Genomic DNA, 18480 nt, shown 5'->3' on the forward strand with positions numbered 1-18480 from the left:
AACGGTCCTCCACCCTTGTGCACGTTCAGGCTGCAGTGGAAGCTTGTATGACTTGTAGATTCGTCAGGCCTGGACATTTAGAGGATGAAACCAGCAACGACTCTCTATATCAAACCATTCAAAAGTTATGGCAGAAAGTAGGAACTATCAGATATCAACCAATCAGAAGAAGGGGTGGGGCTAATTTGCACCAATTATGTTCAAGAACTCAAAACTGAGTCCGATGACACCACCCACGAGTCTTTATGTCAAACCATTCAAAAGTTATGGCCGAAAATAGGAACTATGAAATATCGACCAATCAGAAGAAGGGGCGGGGCTAATTTGCACCAATGAAGGTGAAGGAGTCAAAACCGAGTCAGATGAAGCCACCAACAACTCTCTATGTCAAACCATTCAGAAGTTATAGCAGAAAATAGGGACAACCAATGCATCCTGGTTTCCCCTGATGCATGCAGAAAGTAGGAACTATCAAATATGGACCAATCAGATGAAGGGGGGGCGTGCTTTTTGGCGTCTATTGTCGCCACGGTAACGCTTTTGAAAGAGAAAAGTAATGCGCGTAGTCGCAAGATGGAGACGCACATTTTGATGTATAACACACCTGGGTGCACGTTACGGTTCGCGCCGTATTAACTGCCGAACGAATGGCATAAATTGGATGATAAAAACGAGAACGAGAACAATTCCTACAGATACAACAGGGCCTTCGCACTGTAAGTGCTCGGGCCCTAAATATAAACTCATCCAACTGGATCTGCAACTTCCCGCTAAGATAATAGAGTTACTTAATCTAAACACGCCAAAATTACTATCGAAACTCTACAGGTTAATCTTCAAAATAGATAACTCTCTTCTGATTTCAAAATGGGAGACCTCTCTCTTAACCCTAACCAAATCTCTTGGTCACAAATATGTTTAAATACTTTCACTATGACCAAGAATCCAAACTTACAATTTATACAGTACAAAGTTCTTCATAGAATACATTATACAGGACAAAGGATGTTCCAGATGGGCTTTGTCACCTCTTATATCTGTTCACAGTGCACAGAGAACACCCCAGATAATTATATGCATGCTTTATGGTTTTGTTCACCGGTACAGAGGTTCTGGAAGGAGATTTGTGAGGATTTATCCACATGGATCAACTACTGAATCCCAGTGTGCCCCACGATATGTATATTAGGTCACCTGGGAGATATTCAAATGGAATCTAACCGGACACACGTGGTTCTCACTGCCTTATGTATCGCAAAGAAAACCATTTTAATGAATTGGAAACAAAAGTCCAATCATTAATCAATTAATCATTTTAGGAATCTTCTGTCAGATCATATTAGTAGTGAGGTATTGACTACGTTTACATGCAGTCAAAATTCGGGTTATTGCTAATATTCCGGTTACTGAAACATTGGGAATATTCCGTTTACATGGTAATTAATCATTCGGGATATCTGGATCAAACCAGCGACACACGGAGAACATCATGACGCAATTCCCGTCATTTCCGCTTCTTCTTCCTGTATCCAAATTCAAAACAAATGCTGCTTCACGCAACTTTTCTCTCACCTTGTAAATCTTCTATCCCGGTACTTTCTAGCGTCTACAAATGCAGAAATGTTCATATCCTTCATTACATTTATGAAGTGATTAGTCTCCTCCTGGTCTTGGTTTCTCCGTGTTTATAAGAACTTCCTGGACTCAAAAGACCAGGATTCCTTGTGAACAGAGCATGTGCAGAAAACAAATTCCTGTTCTGTTTGATGGGGATATTCCGTTTGGCGTTTACATGACCCAATATTCAGGTTTTAAAAGGAGTAACCCAGGGCTCATATTGGGGTTTTTAAAAACCTGATGAGCAAATTCGGGTTATTCAAAGGGGTTATTGGTGTGCTGCTCCTTCACGTTGAGAGGAGTCAGCTGAGGTGGCTTGGGCATCTGTACCGGATGCCTCCTGGACGCCTCCCTAGGGAGGTGTTCCAGGCATGTCCCACCGGGAGGAGACCCCGGGGAAGACCCAGGACACGCTGGAGAGACTATGTCTCTCGGCTGGCCTGGGAACGCCTCGGACTCCCCCCGGAAGAGCTGGAGGAAGTGTCTGGGGTGAAGGAAGTCTGGGCATCCCTGCTGAGGCTGCTGCCCCCGCGACCCGGCAACGGAAAAGCGGGAGAAGATGAGTGAGTGAGTGAGTGAGTTATTGGTGTTTACATGGCCGTGCAAATTCGGGTTATTGCCAATATTTGGGTTTTAAAAGGGTTATTGATGCATGGAAACGCAGTCATAGTCTGCCTCCACTGAACAACATTCAGCAGAACTGCATTCTCTTCTTCTTCCCAGCCGCATAGTCCGGGCAGCTGGGTGAAGCCTCGTCCTAAACAAAGGCGCCAATAAATCCATCTGTGCAAAGAATGCTGGTCCTGAGGATTTACCCAAGGGAGCGGACCCTGCAAACAGTCTGCACCAGGGGAACCGGGACAGTAGCCATGTCTGGGGTTGCTATCCATATAAAGGTGCAGACCTACTTACTATTCTACCCAAAAAATACATACACATGGTTTGATAAAGAAGCTATTCCTGACAGACTAAACTTGTAAAACCATACTCATGTTGATAAAAAAAATGAGCTCAGAAAGTCTTGTTTGAAAAAAAGGGAAGACTTCAGTGACTCATGAAATAAACAGTTTAACATTCTCTGCACTAGATTCTCTTGCACAAATATGCACATACTAAATCATTAGTACATGTTTTCCAAGTCACTTCCACGTAACCGTGAGCCGCACACGGGCAACATGACGTCAGAGAGCCCCTGACAACACAACACGTAGAAATGATGGAGACGGGGCTCACATTTCCATATTTGAACAAGATCTCTGTGTGATTAAAAATAAACCTCAGGTCTTGTTTTACATTCCTGCTTCAGTCTAAAGTTACTTTACAATATTATTTGCCTTTTTTTGTTTGTTCTTCCACCAAGTTCTACACTTAACCCATTTTTGTATTTGCTTGTGTTCTTGAACTTGAACTGCTGCTGTAATAAAACATTTCAACATCTCCTGCGATGTAACATCTTCCTTGTACCTCACTGATCACACACCTCAGTTCAGCACCCGTACCGGAAACAAATGAGTAACTGAGGACAAAGGTTGGAAAATAAATAATGCCGGTGCAGGCGCCCGTGCAGGCGCCCGTGCAGACGCCCCTGCAGACGTCCGGGCAGGCGCCCGTGCAGACGCCCGGGCAGAAGCCCGGGCAGGCGGGTGTGGCCCTACCTCTCTCTCGTCCTGGTGCAGCCACTGCTTGGGGTTGTCCTCCGTGGCCAGGTAGGCGATGAGGTCCAGGGCCGTCAGGCGGGTTTGTCTCCGGGAGGACACAAAGATCAGGACCGGCTTGGCCGGTGAATGACTGCGAATCGCTTGAGGGTCAAAAATAAGTGGACATTTAGTAAGTTGAACACATTCAGCGGCTGCCTCATCAACATTTTGGGAGTAACTGTCGGTAGCAGGCCACCAACGATGAAAACTAGAGCAATGTGGAAGGATATCTGATGTTAACAAGCACACTCATGGCTTACAGCTTAAGAAAACTCAAATATCCAATCTCAAAAAATTAGAATATTCTGGGAATCTTAATCTTAAACTGTAAGCCATGATCAGCAATATTAAAATAATAAAAGGCTTGCAATATTTCAGTTGATTTGTAATGAATCCAGAATGTATGACATTTTTGTTTTTGTAATTGCATTACAGAAAATAAAGAACTTTATCACAATATTCAAATTTTCTGAGATAGTCCTGTATGTGTCAACAACTGCTGAAGATTGAATCAACTAATGTGAACCTGGACATAAAGTGACACATGTTCTACAAATCATTTCACTTTGAGGTGTTTTTTGTGTGCGTGTACATGAAGACGGTGTGGAAGAAAGAACCTTGGAAGGTGGGCTTGTTCATGCTGGCCATGCGGGGGCAGTAGTGTTGCCCGGGGAAACCGTGGATGTGCACCTCCAGGGGGACGGGCCGCACAGACGGACGGAAGTTAAACAGACCCACCTGTTAGACGGAGCGGGGAGTGGGGGTGTGGGGGGGACAGAGAGAGAAAGGACAGGGAGGATTAATGAGAGCAGCTGGCGACGCAGAGCCCATTTGGCTGCACTTTGACTCCCAAGCTAAACACAAAGCAGCAGGACTTCTGCTGGACTTCTCTCTGCAACAGTGGAACGGCCCGCCGGAACACGAGGGACACTAAATGAGTCCCCGAGGGCCGTTTAGAGGGTGTTACACTGTTTGGCATATGGCTCATGATGGAGCTGCATGATTCCAGGGCCCTGGTGGCCCCGGAGTAGCCAGTCCTGCAGCAGCAGCACCAGCCTCATCTGTGCTGGGCAGACATCCTACCTGCTTTCTATCAACCTGACAGCAGCTCCAAGTTCAGCTGCACAACCACCAATGACTCCTACAGAGATTACAATAATAAAATAAACGCTTTGCAAATAAAATAAACGCTGCAAATAAAAAGAAGCGTTGCTGCAAATAAAATAAATGCTGCAAATAAAAAGAAACCCCGCTGCAAATAAAAGAAACGCTGCAAAAAAAAATAAAAAAGGCAAAAAACAAAGCCACAACGGAAGTGAATTACCGGGGACTATTTTTGCTGATGCACCGGTGTTTTTTACGTGAGAGGAGAAGAAGAAGACGAAGAGGACGTAAGTGAAAAGGAAGAAATAAGAAGAGCGAAGAATAAGAAGAACAACGAACAAGAAAATAAGTGAAAAGGTTAGTGTTCAACGTCGCTACGTGTCATTTTTTTCGTCGTCTTCTTCTCCTCTCACGTAAAAACACTGAGACAAACTGATAATGGACTACATTGTTGGAGATTTACAGCCTCTGAGTAAAGTTAAAAGCCACCAGGACAAAACATGATTGTATAGTGAACAGTTTTAGGATAGGGGGGCGTTTCATTCGTACTTCTCACCTAAAAATATTGAAATGAACTGAATTTGAACCAGTTCAAAGTGAAAATGGTGAACTATGAACGTGAACTGTTCATTTTTAAACTATGTGAATTGAACTTTGAACTAGTTCATAAGAAGTATGAAGTTGCACAACACTGTCAGTGAGACTACACTACGGTGGATTTAGTATCAGCAATGGTTTCACGCTTGAAGACCCATCAGTGAACACATGCAGGCCTGATTCAGAGTCTGACTGCTTTGTTTCATCTGCAGACAATTACAGATCAACTACAGCATTATCACCAAACCAGGAGGATGTCCACATCTTAACTTCTGTCATGAAAATTACATTTGATACGGTGGCACAAGACGACAGAGGAACCATAAACACAAAGCAAGATAAAAGCTGTGGTTTCTGGCTTCACTAAAGTTATGTTCCATCCAGCCATCTCTGAAACACGGGGAGCTTATGAGGACCGTCCCCCCAACTCCCATCCCTCCCATCACTTCACTCTGGATTACACTTTCCTATTTCCAGGACTGGAGTTGAGGGGGGATGAGGGGGGATGAGGGGGGATGGCATCCCCCCCTGGAATAAAAGGGTCCAAATCATCCCCCCTGAAATAAAAACGGTCCAAATCATCCCCCCTGTAAAACTGCCATCCCTCCTTTCCATCCCTTATGTCATTTCATCAATTAATGTGGTTTTACTGCTATTTCAACATTTAGAGTCATCACCAGAAAAATAACTTATTTGACAATTTCCACCTGTTTCAAGTAAATTTTCACTTGAAATTAGTAGGAAAATCTGCCAGTGGGACAAGATTTATCTTCTTATTACAAGCAAAAAAATCTTTTTCTACTTATTTCAAGTGAAAATCTACTTGAAACAGGTTAAAATTGTTGTTTTTTCCAGTGATGAGTCTTGTTTTAAGTGTAATGAGATTTTTTTACTAAAATGAGACATTTTAACTAGAAATAAGACAAATATTCTTGTTAAGATTGTGAGTTTTTGCAGTGATCCATTTTACTTATGCTGTGAAGGACAGAGTCATATTGATAAGTTCAGAAAATTGTTTTTTATTGTTGTGTTTTGATGTATTTGATGTAAGCCCAGTGGATATTTAAAGCTTACAGAAGGCTGCATTTAACTGCTGCTATGTCATTCCTGCAGTATTTCTGCAGGGGTTTTGGTCACTGCTATTATTTGTAATATATTATATTATTTGTAATCAGCACAAATTATCTGTCCCCATATGATAAAATCCACCATCCCCCCTGTTTTTATATGTACAACTCGAGTACTGCGTATTTCCACATATGAATAACTATAGCGTCTGGTCTGCAACTTATCCCTTTTCTCAACAATTGACTGATAATCCAAAAAAGATTCTTAAGAACGATCTCTCAGTCTGGTAGACACCAACCATCTGCACCTCTTTTCATGAAATATTCACCATTATCCATCATAAACTTAATGTTTTTCACTCGTGCTTGTTTGTGCAATAAGTTTATCAATAGAAAACAAGATCTTCCTGTCACTTTCAGCTGTTTTTTTTTAACTTTTTCATCTGATTTTAATTTATATCCAACTAGACACAGTGGCAATCTACATTTACCCTTCTCTCCAACATCTGGTCATTAATTTAATATTACATTTACATCCCAAACTCTGGAATGTACGGAAGAGTATTAGGGCCATTCAGGAGAAAAAATATTTGAGAGGGGAAGATTTTTTTTTTCATTGTGCACTTCGACAAAAAAGTCAAAATGTCGAGAAAAAAGTTGAAATGTTGAGAAAAATATCGGAATACAATTTCAAGAATAAAGTCGAAATTTCATCAATAAAGTTGAAATATCGCCTTTTTTCTCAACACTTCAACTTAACTTTATTCACGGAATTTTGACTTTGTTCTCGACATTTCAACTTTCTTCTCCAAGGGCATAATGAAGAAAAAATCTTTTTCCTCTAAAATATTATTTTTATTTTTCTCCTGCCTGGTCCTAATACTCTTCCTTTATATCCAACTAGACACAGTGTAATAACAACGTAATCTTCATTTACCCTTCTGTCCAACATCTGCTCATCAATTTAATATTACATTTAGATCCAAAACTCTGGAATGACTTGAATGTGTCGCTGAACTCAACATTATCTTTTACCTCCTTCAGAACGTTATTAAAAAACATCTTATGCTGTCTTAACCTTCAATGTCTTTATCTTTAATGTAATCCAGACCTTGTAACCAGGTTCTCTTTTACTTTTATATTTATCATTTCTTTAATTTGTTGTACATTATCTTTGTTATTTAATCACTACGGAAGAGTATTAGGGCCAGGCAGGAGAAAAATAAAGTTGAAATGTCGAGAAAAAAGTTGAAATGTCTAGATTAATGTTGAAGTACAATTTCGAGAAAAAAGTCGAAATGTTGAGAAAGTCAAAATTTCGTGAATAAAGTTGAAATGTTGAGGAAAAAGGTGAAATTTCGACTTTATTCACAAAATTGTACTTCAACATTAATCTCCACATTTCAACTTTTTTCTCAAAATTGTACTTCAACATTAATCTCGACATTTCGACTTTTTCCTCGAAGTGCACAATTAAAAAAATAATCTTCCCCTCTCAAATATTTATTCTCCTCCATGGCCCTGATACTCTTCCGTACATCACAGTTGTTGATGGGAGAGGAACTCTGTACAAGCCCCTCGGGCTTCCTTCCCTCTATGCACTGTTTTAAAAAGAATGGTGCTAAATAAATGAGTGAACTGAGAGTGAGAGCAGGGGGGGGGGGGGGGGGGGGGGCGGGGTGATGGTGATGAGAGTGAGAGCAGGAGGTGATGGTGATGAGAGTGAGAGCAGGGGGTGATGGTGATGAGAGTGAGAGCAGGAGGTGATGGTGATGAGAGTGAGAGCTGGAGGTGATGGTGATGAGAGTGAGAGCTGGAGGTGATGGTGATGAGAGTGAGAGCTGGAGGTGATGGTGATGAGAGTGAGAGCAGGAGGAGATGGTGATGAGAGTGAGAGCTGGAGGTGATGGTGATGAGAGTGAGAGCTGGAGGTGATGGTGATGAGAGTGAGAGCAGGAGGTGATGGTGATGAGAGTGAGAGCTGGAGGTGATGGTGATGAGAGTGAGAGCAGGAGGTGATGGTGATGAGAGTGAGAGCAGGAGGTGATGGTGATGAGAGTGAGAGCTGGAGGTGATGGTGATGAGAGTGAGAGCAGGGGGAGGAGGTGATGAGAGTGAGAGCAGGAGGAGGAGGTGATGGTGATGAGAGTGAGAGCAGGAGGTGATGGTGATGAGAGTGAGAGCAGGGGGAGGAGGTGATGAGAGTGAGAGCAGGGGGAGGAGGTGATGAGAGTGAGAGCCGGGGGAGGAGGTGATGAGAGTGAGAGCAGGGGGAGGAGGTGATGAGAGTGAGAGCAGGGGGAGGAGGTGATGAGAGTGAGAGCAGGGGGAGGAGGTGATGAGAGTGAGAGCAGGGGGAGGAGGTGAGCTCCAGGATGGTGGTGATGGGGGGGCTGACCTGTCCGATGCCCAGCCAGTCGGCCAGGTCCCGAGCGTTGGCCAGAGCCGTGGACAGTCCCACCACACGGACGGTCTTGGACGTGTGAGAGGAGATGAAGTTAGTCCTGGACACGATCACCTCCAACACCGGACCTCGGTCCTCCCCTGGAGACAACACAGACTACGTTTACATGCAGTCAAGATTCTGGTTATTGCTAATATTCCGGTTACTGAAACATTGGGAATATTCTGTTTACATGGTAATTAATCATTCAGGATATCTGGATCAAACCAGCGACGCACGGAGAACATCATGACGCAATTCCTGTCATTTCTGCTTCTTCTTCCTGTATCCAAATTCAAAACTAATGCTGCTTCGTGCAACTTTTCTCTCACCTTCTTGTAAATCTTCTATCCCGGTACTTTCTACCGTCTACAAATGCAGAAATGTTCATATCCTTCATTACATTTATGAAGTGATTAGTCTCCTCCTGGTCTTGGTATAGTTACAAAGGTGGAAGGATAAATGCCAGAAATGATTGTGATACATTTTTTAGTCCATACTGCCCATCACTACCTTCCATGGTAATAATAAACAGCTTGAAGATGTGAAGGATGCAACGCTAATGTAGCAAACATCCCGTCCACCTGACGTCCACTCAAATCTCACAGCCAACGTAACAGAAACATAGGAAGAGACTACCACGTGACCAAAACCAGGAAAACCTTCCTAAGCTTTACTCAATCAATTATTTCAAAGACAATATGCATGCATCTTTATGTTTTGGTCATCTGGTTACAACTGCATCTTGTAAAATAAACTCCATCTCCACAAAAATGTGATGGAGAGGATACAATTTTACATGCAAGTAGCCACATGTAAGAAGCGTCAGACAGCAGGAGTGAAGGGTTCTCAGGGAGACTCACCCAGCAGGTGGATCTCATCGATGATGAGGATGGCAACCTTCTGGACGTAGCTCCGGTTCTGCCAGCTCCTGCTCACGCCGTCCCACTTCTCCGGCGTGGTGACGATGAGGTCGGCGTTGGCGATGGCTCTCATGTCAGGAGTCACGTCCCCGGTCAGCTCCACCACTCTGCACACAGACAGGTGGAGAGGTGAGAGTTAGGGCAGACGGGGAGGACGCAGCCCCGGGACGTCCTGGAACCCGCTCATCTTTACCTCTTCCCCAGTTTCTCCTCGATCCGGACCTTCCAGTCCTCAATCCTCTCTCTCACCAGGGCCTTTAGAGGGGCGATGTACACCACCTGGAAAACACCACACACCGTCATGTTCAGCAAGCAGTAGTTCAGTTGTGAAAGAAAATCAGGGGGATGGTGGATTTGATCATATGGGGACAGATAATTTGTGCTGATTACAAATAATATAATCTATTACAAATAATAGCAGTGACCAAAACACCTGCAGAAATACTGCAGGAATGACATAGCAGCAGTTAAATGCAGCCTTCTGTAAGCTTTAAATATCCACTGGGCTTACATCAAATACATCAAAACACAACAATAAAAAACACTTTTCTGAACTTATCAATATGACTCTGTCCTTCACAGGATAAGTAACATGGATCACTGCAAAAACTCTAAATCTTAACAAGAATATTTGTCTTATTTCTAGTTAAAATGTCTCATTTTAGTAAAAAAAATCTCATTCCACTTAAAACAAGACTCATCACTGGAAAAAACAACAATGTTCACCAGTCAGGCTCACCTTGGCCCCCGGGTACTTGTTGAAGACCCGGAACATGGCCATCTCTGCAGCGATGGTCTTCCCGGAGCCCGTGGGGGCCCCCAGCAGCACGTTGGTGTCGCTGTGGTACAGCGTGTGGAAGATCTGGGTCTGGATGGGGTTGAAGTGGCTGAACTTGTACAGGCTCTCGTACTCCGGGCTCCCCAGAGCCGTCACCGGTAACGGCTGCAGGTCCAGTAGCTCTGAGAGGGAGAGAGGAACCGCAGAACAGGACTGGATTAACGTCTGTGGTAACATAGCAACAAAAGAGAAGCTTCTGGCCACAACTTAGTGGGAAGCACTGGATGAAGAAGTAGCTGCATGTGTAGTTAAGTGCTTTTATTCAAGTTAATTAAAAGGCAGGACAATGATATAAATCATGAACAAACACTTTCCAGTAAAAGTGAATCCAGTTATAGGTAGGATACATACAATATGCAAATGATTGCTTTTCAAACCACCACGTACTGCAGTGACCCCAGTCACCCCTGGGATCTTTGTTATTTGCAGACAGAATTGTTGGATGCTTCAAATGTGCTCCAACGATTCAGTTGTCAAATATATAAACTAAATGTCTAGATGGTTTGACCTTTTTTTTTATCTTTTTTTTCTTCCTTTTTCCTCTTCCTTTTTCCTTTCCTTTTTAATCTCGACATTTTGACTTTTTCCACGACATTTTGACTATTTCCTCGACATTTCGACTTTTTTTCGAGATTGTACTTCAACATTAACCCCAACATTTCAACTTTTTTCTCAAAATGTTGGCTTTTTTCTCGACATTTCGACTTTTTTTCAACATTTCGACTTTTTTCACGAAATTGACTATTTCCTCGACATTTCAACTTTTTTCTCGTCATTTTGACTTTTTTCTCGACATTTCGATTTTTTTCACGAAATTTTGACTATTTCCTTGACGTTTTGACTTTTTTCTCAACATTTTGACTTTTTTCTCGAAGTGCATAATGAAAACAAAATCTTCCCCCAGTTATAACTAATATAGAAACATGCAGCATGTGTTGTCTTCATTCTAAGGCTTAGACAAGAATTTTCATTTTTTGCGGCTCCAGACAATTGTTTTTCGTGTTTTTGGTCCAATATGGATCTAAAACATTTTGGGTTGCTGACCCCTGCTCTAGATTCTAGAAATCAAGTGTTTAAAACGTGCAGAGCAAATGTTTCCTGTGTCCCGCCTCCTGCAGCAGGAGGAGCTGCTCATCTCACTGTGTTTTGGTTAGAAATGCACCGATTGATTGGCCACCGATCGGTATCGGGCCGATAATGGCCCTATCGGTTTTGATCGGAGATCAGAAAATAATAGTTCAGAGCGGCCGATCTGATGACGTTTACAACAACAAACGCCCGCCCGCGCGGGCGTTACCGCATCTCAGACCGAGGTGTCCTGAGGATTCGTCAACACTGAAAATGGCATCACTGTTAATTGAGTTTTACAATGTCTGAATAGGACAACAAAAACAAAGGACATACCATGAGGAGGAATGTTACAAAAGAATTTCAACACAACAAAGCTGATAGACATTTGAAAGTTCCTTATCCGGAGTATATTGAGGTGTCAAAGTTGGCTGCCGCTCAGGCAGAGAAAGAAAAGGAGGTTCAGCCACGCCGCTAACTCAGCTGAACGGAACAAAGACTTATAAACCACAGCAAGAAAAAATAAAGAAATACATCGTAAGGTAATGGATTCATAAGCTCACTCATCAGCTGCTTTCTGTTGTAGCAGACATCGGGTTTAAACACGCCGTTAGCTGCTTGGATCCGCTGTGCGCGCTGCCGCGTCGTAAATATTTTGCTGATGAAATCCTGTCGGAGTTTTACCAGAATATTTACATCCAAACCCTCACGCAGGACGACAGTCGTGTCAGTTGCTTCACCAGTGACATGTGGAGCTCTAGTGTGAAGAGTTTTGCTTCACTCACAAGAGTTTCCTCACACGCGGCGGATGCTACCGCTAAAGCTTTCACAAAGCTTAATAATTCATTTTTATTTTAAGATTTAATTCCTCTTTCCACAGGAAAACTAAGGTTTATAGTTTACAACTTGTGTCAACTTTTAGAGAGTGACATGTCTGCTGTTGTCTGTGTTGTTGCACATGTTGTACATAATTATTACCACAGGAAAGCTGAAGCTGCTAAACTACACTTACTCTTTGTAAGCCGAGTCGTCTCTGAGAGTCTCTAGAGGGGGAAATATTGCACATTGCTTCAGCCTGAAATAAAACAGTCAATTCATTCTAGAGCAGGGGTCGGCAACCCAAAATGTTTTAGAGCCATATTGGACCAAAAACACAAAAAACAAATATGTCTGGAGCCGCAAAAAATGAAAAGTCTTGTATAAGTCTTTGAATGAAGGCAAATAGAGAAAGGCGAAATGTCGAGAAAAAAGTCAAAATTTTGAGAAAAAAGTCGAAATGTCGAGATTAATGTTGAAGTACAATCTCAAGAAAAAAGTCGAAATGTCGAGAAAAAAGTCAACATTTTGATAAAAAAAGTCGAATTTAATGTTGAAGTACAATTTTGAGAAAAAAGTCAAAATGTCGAGATTAAAAAGGAAATGAAAAAGGAAGAAAAAGAGAAAAAAAGAAAAAAGAGAAAAAAAAGAAAAAGAAAAAAGAAAAAAAAAAGGTCAAACGTTTTTTTAAAAGCTCCAGGAGCCACTAGGGCGGCGCTAAAGAGCTGCATGCGGCTCTAGATCTGCGGGTTGCCGACCCCTGCTCTAGAGTGTTGGGAGTGCTGGGAGTTGTGAGGTGATGGTCCAGAGCTCCGTTCCTGCGTGTTTGTTCCCAGGACCAGTCTGGAGTGATGACTTGGACGTACCCGTCCACCAGCACCTACACACCCCCTAACGGGACAGGACCGTCAGGAGGACGTACCCGTCCACCAGCACCTACACACCCCCTAACGGGACAGGACCGTCAGGAGGACGTACCCGTCCACCAGCACCTACACACCCCCTAACGGGACAGGACCGTCAGGAGCTCCTACCGGTGTGGGGGGGGTGTCTCTCCGGCAGGATCAGGTTCTGGAAGTTGATGATGCAGACGGCCTCGGCCCCCAGCCAGCGGTCAGACACCACCTTGATGTAGTACTGGGAGGGCAGCGGCTCAAAGATGGGGATGGTGAACACCACGTGCTGGGGCTCTGCAGTCACCACCTGATGGGGGGGAGGGACGGACACACGGGTCAGGCAGAGACGTGTGGGACAGCTTAGATACACACATGAACATGTGGAGTTATTACCATTCAAAACACCTAGAAATACTAAAGGATTAATACATAGAAAACAAAGGTATAATACACATGGACATGTGTATGTATATGTGTATGTATGTGCGTGTGTGTATATTTATATATATATATATATATATATATATATATATATATATATATATATATATATATATATATACACACACACACACCAACACATATATTTTTTTGTATAACACTGACGATTTACACCTGTACTTTGGGTTATTTGTGTTGTGTAAATGGAAAGGACCAATAAAGTAAATAAAGTGGTGGTGGCGCTCCTCAGGGTCCCGTCCCCGGCCCCCACCTGCTTCTTCTGCAGCAGGAAGTACTCGGAGTGGTAGATGTGGTCGTTGATGGGGTCCTCCACCCACAGCCACCAGGGCTCCCCCACCGAGCCGTGCACCTGCAGCACCGGGACAGAGAAGCTCACAGTAAGATGTGATGAGGCATTTTGACACCGTGGCTGACGTGAAACTCCAGCTTGCTCCCCCTGCAGGGCTCACAAGCTTTGAACTAGCTTCAACAAAGACTTGAACCACGGGAATGCCATATGACGAAGTTCCTGACTCACTGATGTTAATACCAACTCATTTGGCCACAGACTTGAATCACGAGAACACCCTATGGGGTAATTTACAACTTAGTGACAGTCATGCCAAATGCCCGATAACGGCATTTGGCCACAGATCACATCTGACTGTAAATTGCTTTTTGTATCCCACTTGGCTTGTGTATTCCTGCCTTTTGTGCTTTGAACTTACTGTATAAAAAGTCATGATTCCAAGCACTCTGGGTCAGCACACCAACCCAGACCTGATCTGTGTAGATCTGCTCACCGCCGGCTACTGAATAAAACTCACTACACCACAGCAGACTTCTGAACTGGATTTGATAATATTCTCCAACAGATGCTTGAGGGACGACACACAGAAAGGACGTCCTGCCTGCGACTGGTGTCTCATCTGTGGCAGAGTCGTATCAGTCCGTCCAAACCCAGGCCGGTCCACTGACCCACGCCAGCTGCTGGGCTCACTGACAGACCTGTTGTCCCGTTTTAAGGACACTTCAGAAGGGCCTGATGGTGGCCCGGTGGAGCCACGAGGGGAACCACTTCTTCATACACTTTTTCATCTCTGCTCAGCCAAGCTCTCAAGGACCTTTGCTGTTAGCGGTCCGACTGAGGAACATGTGCACTGTTTTGATCAAGCACACGGCTTTGGTCAGGCTGCCATGGCCAAGCCCACGCTGGTGCAGTCCAGCGCTGCCGGCAGTCTGCAGCGCTGCTGCTGCGTCTCAGCTCTCACCTCAGCACATTCACAGTTCTGATGGAGGTGCTACCAAAGCTCATGTCCCAGTACAGGGCTGTGACGAGGACTTGGAGGAGCTGGTCCCAGGACACGTGTTCCTGTGGACTCCCTGATGTGAACACTGACTACGTTTCAATTCAGTCAATACCCCTTTTCTAACTGGAATATTGGCAATAACCCGGTTGCGCACGGCCATGTAAACACCAATAACCCCTTTGAATAACCCCAATTTGCTCATATTCGGGTTACTCCTTTTCTAACCCGAATATTTGGTCATGTAAACGCCAAACACAGGGGTCGGCAACCCGCGTCTCTTTAGTGCCGCCCTAGTGGCTCCTGGAGCTTTTTCAAAAATGTTTGACCTTTTTTTTCCTTTTTTAATTTTTTTTTATTTTTTCCTTTTTTTTCTTTTTTCCTTTTTTCTTCTTTTTTTCCTTTATTTAATTTTTTTTCTCTTTTTTTCTTCCTTTTTCCTTTCATTTTTAATCTCAACATTTCGACTTTTTTCTCGAGGTGCATAATGAAAAAAAAAATCTTCCTCCAGTTATAACTAATATAGAAACATGCAGCATGTGTTGTCTTCATTCTAAGGCTGATACAAGACTTTTCCTTTTTTGCGGCTCCAGACATATTTGTTTTTTGTGTTTTAGGTCCAATACGGCTCTAACATCTATCTAACATTTTTGGTTGCCGACCCCTGGTCTAACGGAATATCCCCATCAAACGGAACAGGAATGTGTTTTCTGCACATGCTCTGTTCACAAGGAATCCTGGTCTTTTGAGTCCAGGAAGTTCTTATAAACACGGAGAAACCAAGACCAGGAGGAGACTAATCACTTCATAAATGTAATGAAGGATATGAACATTTCTGCATTTGTAGACGCTAGAAAGTACCGGGATAGAAGATTTACAAGAAGGTGAGAGAAAAGTTGCGTGAAGCAGCATTTGTAGGAACAGACCAGATCAAGCTCTGCTAGAAGACGCTTAAAAAGGAGAACTACAGGACGAGAAACAAAACCACTTCTACTGGGCTGTTGATTTTCCACCGTGCTGCTGTTATTGTTGTTATTTTGAATTTGGATACAGGAAGAAGAAGCAGAAATGACGGGAATTGTGTCATGATGTTCTCCGTGCGTCGCTGGTTTGATCCAGATATCCTGAATGATTAATTACCATGTAAACAGGGATAACCCTGTTAGCTCACGCATGGAAACACATTATTCCCAACGTTTCAGTAACCGGAATATTGACCCTAACCCCAATTTTGACTGAATGGAAACGTAGTCTGAGTGTGAAGGCTGAGCGTATGAGCCGGTCCTCGATGTGGATGGTGTTTTTATTGACATCCAAACAATGAGTGTCATCTGTTCCGTAGTAGCAGAATCTCCCGTCCCGGGTCTGTTTCCCGGTGCCATCGGGGGGGGGGGGGGGGCTCATGTGTTGGGACATGTGTCCCGGCTCTGCAGCCGGATCAGAACTAAGCCCGCCAGTGTTCCGTTACAACTCTCCATGATTGGAGCATTCCTGATCCACATGAACATCTTCTTCATCTCCACTCCCGGGACAAGGGGCTTCCTGTTCCACTGGGATTACAAGCTTCTCATTCTCCCCCCCAGACCCTTTACCCACCGAGGTGGACCCTGCTGGGGAGGCCCGGGGGCCCACCGGCCCTCAAGGAGAGATGGAGAGCCAGGCCCACGCTCCCCCTACACCAGGGATATTCAACTGGCGGCCCGCGGGCCACTTGCGGCCCGTCAGGAGCTTTTATGTGGCCCCTGGTCATATTTTAAAAAGGGGGAGGGAGTAGTTAGTGTTGTCCCGATCGATCGGCCGCCCGATCGTCGGCGGCCGGCGTCATTTCCGGCCGGCCGGAAGTGAGGAAGTAAGCGAAACTAAGATGGTTTACATAACGCATTTTGTTAATTAATAAAAGTTTCAGATGCTTGGTAGTTTTTTCAGTTGGTTTATGATTCATTGGACAGAGTTTGTACATGTTAATCTCTGTTGGAGATGTTTTTTACTTCAGATTTTTTGCCAGTGTTGCATAGTGTTACTGTTTGTCACATTATTTGTTATTAACCTCCATTTATAGAGGACTTGTTTACATCATTAGCTTCTAGGATTGGCCTGAAACTTTTTTCATTTGAATCTCTAAATGAGGACTTTGCATTCAGATGAACTTCTAAGCCTCCTATAATTTCATGTGATTGTTTTGTTTTGCTGATATAATGCACAGATGTGTCATAAATAAAGGAGCTTATGGTTAATATTATAGTTGCTTATTTATAACATCAAACTGGCTACTATGGACTGAAATGCTTGTGCTCAATGCTTACTATAATATTCAAATAAGGAAATCTTGGTGGAAAGTGGTGCTTTGTCATTATGGCGTGTTTTATTAAGTAGGTCAATATCAACTTCATTAAGTTTGCACAATGCATGGTTTCAAAATGAACTTGCATTTAAAATATTTCTTTATCTGAATATTATATTTAACATTCACAATTACTAAATCTGGAGACAATTAATACATAATCCATAGACAGATATATTCTCCTGCTCATTCCTGAGCACAAATGTATTATATATACATAAATCTTCGTCTTTGAGTGTAAAATACATTTTGAAAACCCCCACATTTTCTCTCCATGCAGTCTTTTTGCAGATGTGGCCCCCGGCCTGATCTAGTTGAAGACCCCTGGCCTGCACGCTGCAGTCAGGACGCTGGGACGGATCAGCCTGCTCATCCTGACGTTCCCGCCCGGCAGCATCGTTTAGAGAGCAGGGAATAGATTCTCCTCGTTCTCAACGGCACGTTGTTCTAGCGTTTGGCAGGAAACTGGGAATGAAATCCAGCGCTCCGTGGAAACCTGCTAGCAATGAACGATGGTGTACGGGATAACGATGTAATCTCTCACCAAGCTCGTCGCTACTCAAGCCTGACACCAGATACCAGGCATCTTTCAAATATAACCCGTTCTGCAAACGTAAAATGTTACTAAAAAAACAAGAATTGCAAGCAAATCTCCTGAATCCTGATATTATTTACAGCATAACATGGAAAAAATATCAAAAGTTAAAGTTAACGTCATAAAAAAAAAACATGGAGGAGAGATTCACCAAGCTGCAGAAATCTACCGACTGTGAAATATCCATCAGGGTAAAGACTTAATCCTTCCTCGTGGATGTTCCCGCTGGTGTCAACAGTCAGGTGGAGGCTGAGCAGCACCCCTGGGTGACGCCAAGTGCGTTTACATGGGAGGTTTAATTCCTCTTTAATTCAGAATTAAAATTAAATCTGATTTAAAATGAGTAAAAATGACCATGTAAACACCTAATTCTGAATGAAAATGGCCATTCTGAAGTAAGTGGCTGGTTTATTCTGATTTTAAATCTGAATAAAATAATTCCAGATCGTGTATACACTCATTCCTCTTTAAATTAATTCCGGTCTTTCTTTCTGCTCGTTCCCTCTCCCGTCTGTCTCCATGATCTTATATTCCACTGGGCTGGTTTTCCAAACAAAGTTTCAAGATGCAGCAGCAGTAAACGCTGGTCAAGAGCAGAGACCATTTATTTAATAAATAGAAATCATTAAAAGAACAGATGGAAACAGGAAACATCAGAATGGTGATCTTTTCAAAGTTGTAGCGGTTAAGTTAGTTTTTCTTCCGGTAGTTTAACTTCCGGTCCCCCCCC

At 43.3% G+C, this 18480-nt stretch overlaps 1 protein-coding gene across 3 annotated transcripts in view; it reads right to left on the reverse strand.

Annotated features, from left to right (window-relative positions):
- Positions 1 to 18480, reverse strand: part of ascc3 (activating signal cointegrator 1 complex subunit 3) — a 277397-nt gene that overhangs the window by 55702 nt on the left and 203215 nt on the right. For all 3 annotated transcript variants that reach the window (XM_061715394.1, XM_061715404.1, XM_061715413.1), the window contains exons 23-30: positions 13779 to 13877; positions 13205 to 13373; positions 10188 to 10408; positions 9642 to 9727; positions 9389 to 9555; positions 8481 to 8626; positions 3932 to 4052; positions 3273 to 3415 (exon numbers count right to left, since the gene is read on the reverse strand). In XM_061715394.1, the coding sequence (XP_061571378.1) occupies positions 3273 to 3415; positions 3932 to 4052; positions 8481 to 8626; positions 9389 to 9555; positions 9642 to 9727; positions 10188 to 10408; positions 13205 to 13373; positions 13779 to 13877 (1152 nt within the window). The remainder of the gene's footprint in view (positions 1 to 3272; positions 3416 to 3931; positions 4053 to 8480; positions 8627 to 9388; positions 9556 to 9641; positions 9728 to 10187; positions 10409 to 13204; positions 13374 to 13778; positions 13878 to 18480) is intronic.

Source organism: Cololabis saira, chromosome 3 (genome assembly GCF_033807715.1).
Source record: "Cololabis saira isolate AMF1-May2022 chromosome 3, fColSai1.1, whole genome shotgun sequence".
Classification (NCBI taxonomy): domain Eukaryota; kingdom Metazoa; phylum Chordata; class Actinopteri; order Beloniformes; family Belonidae; genus Cololabis; species Cololabis saira.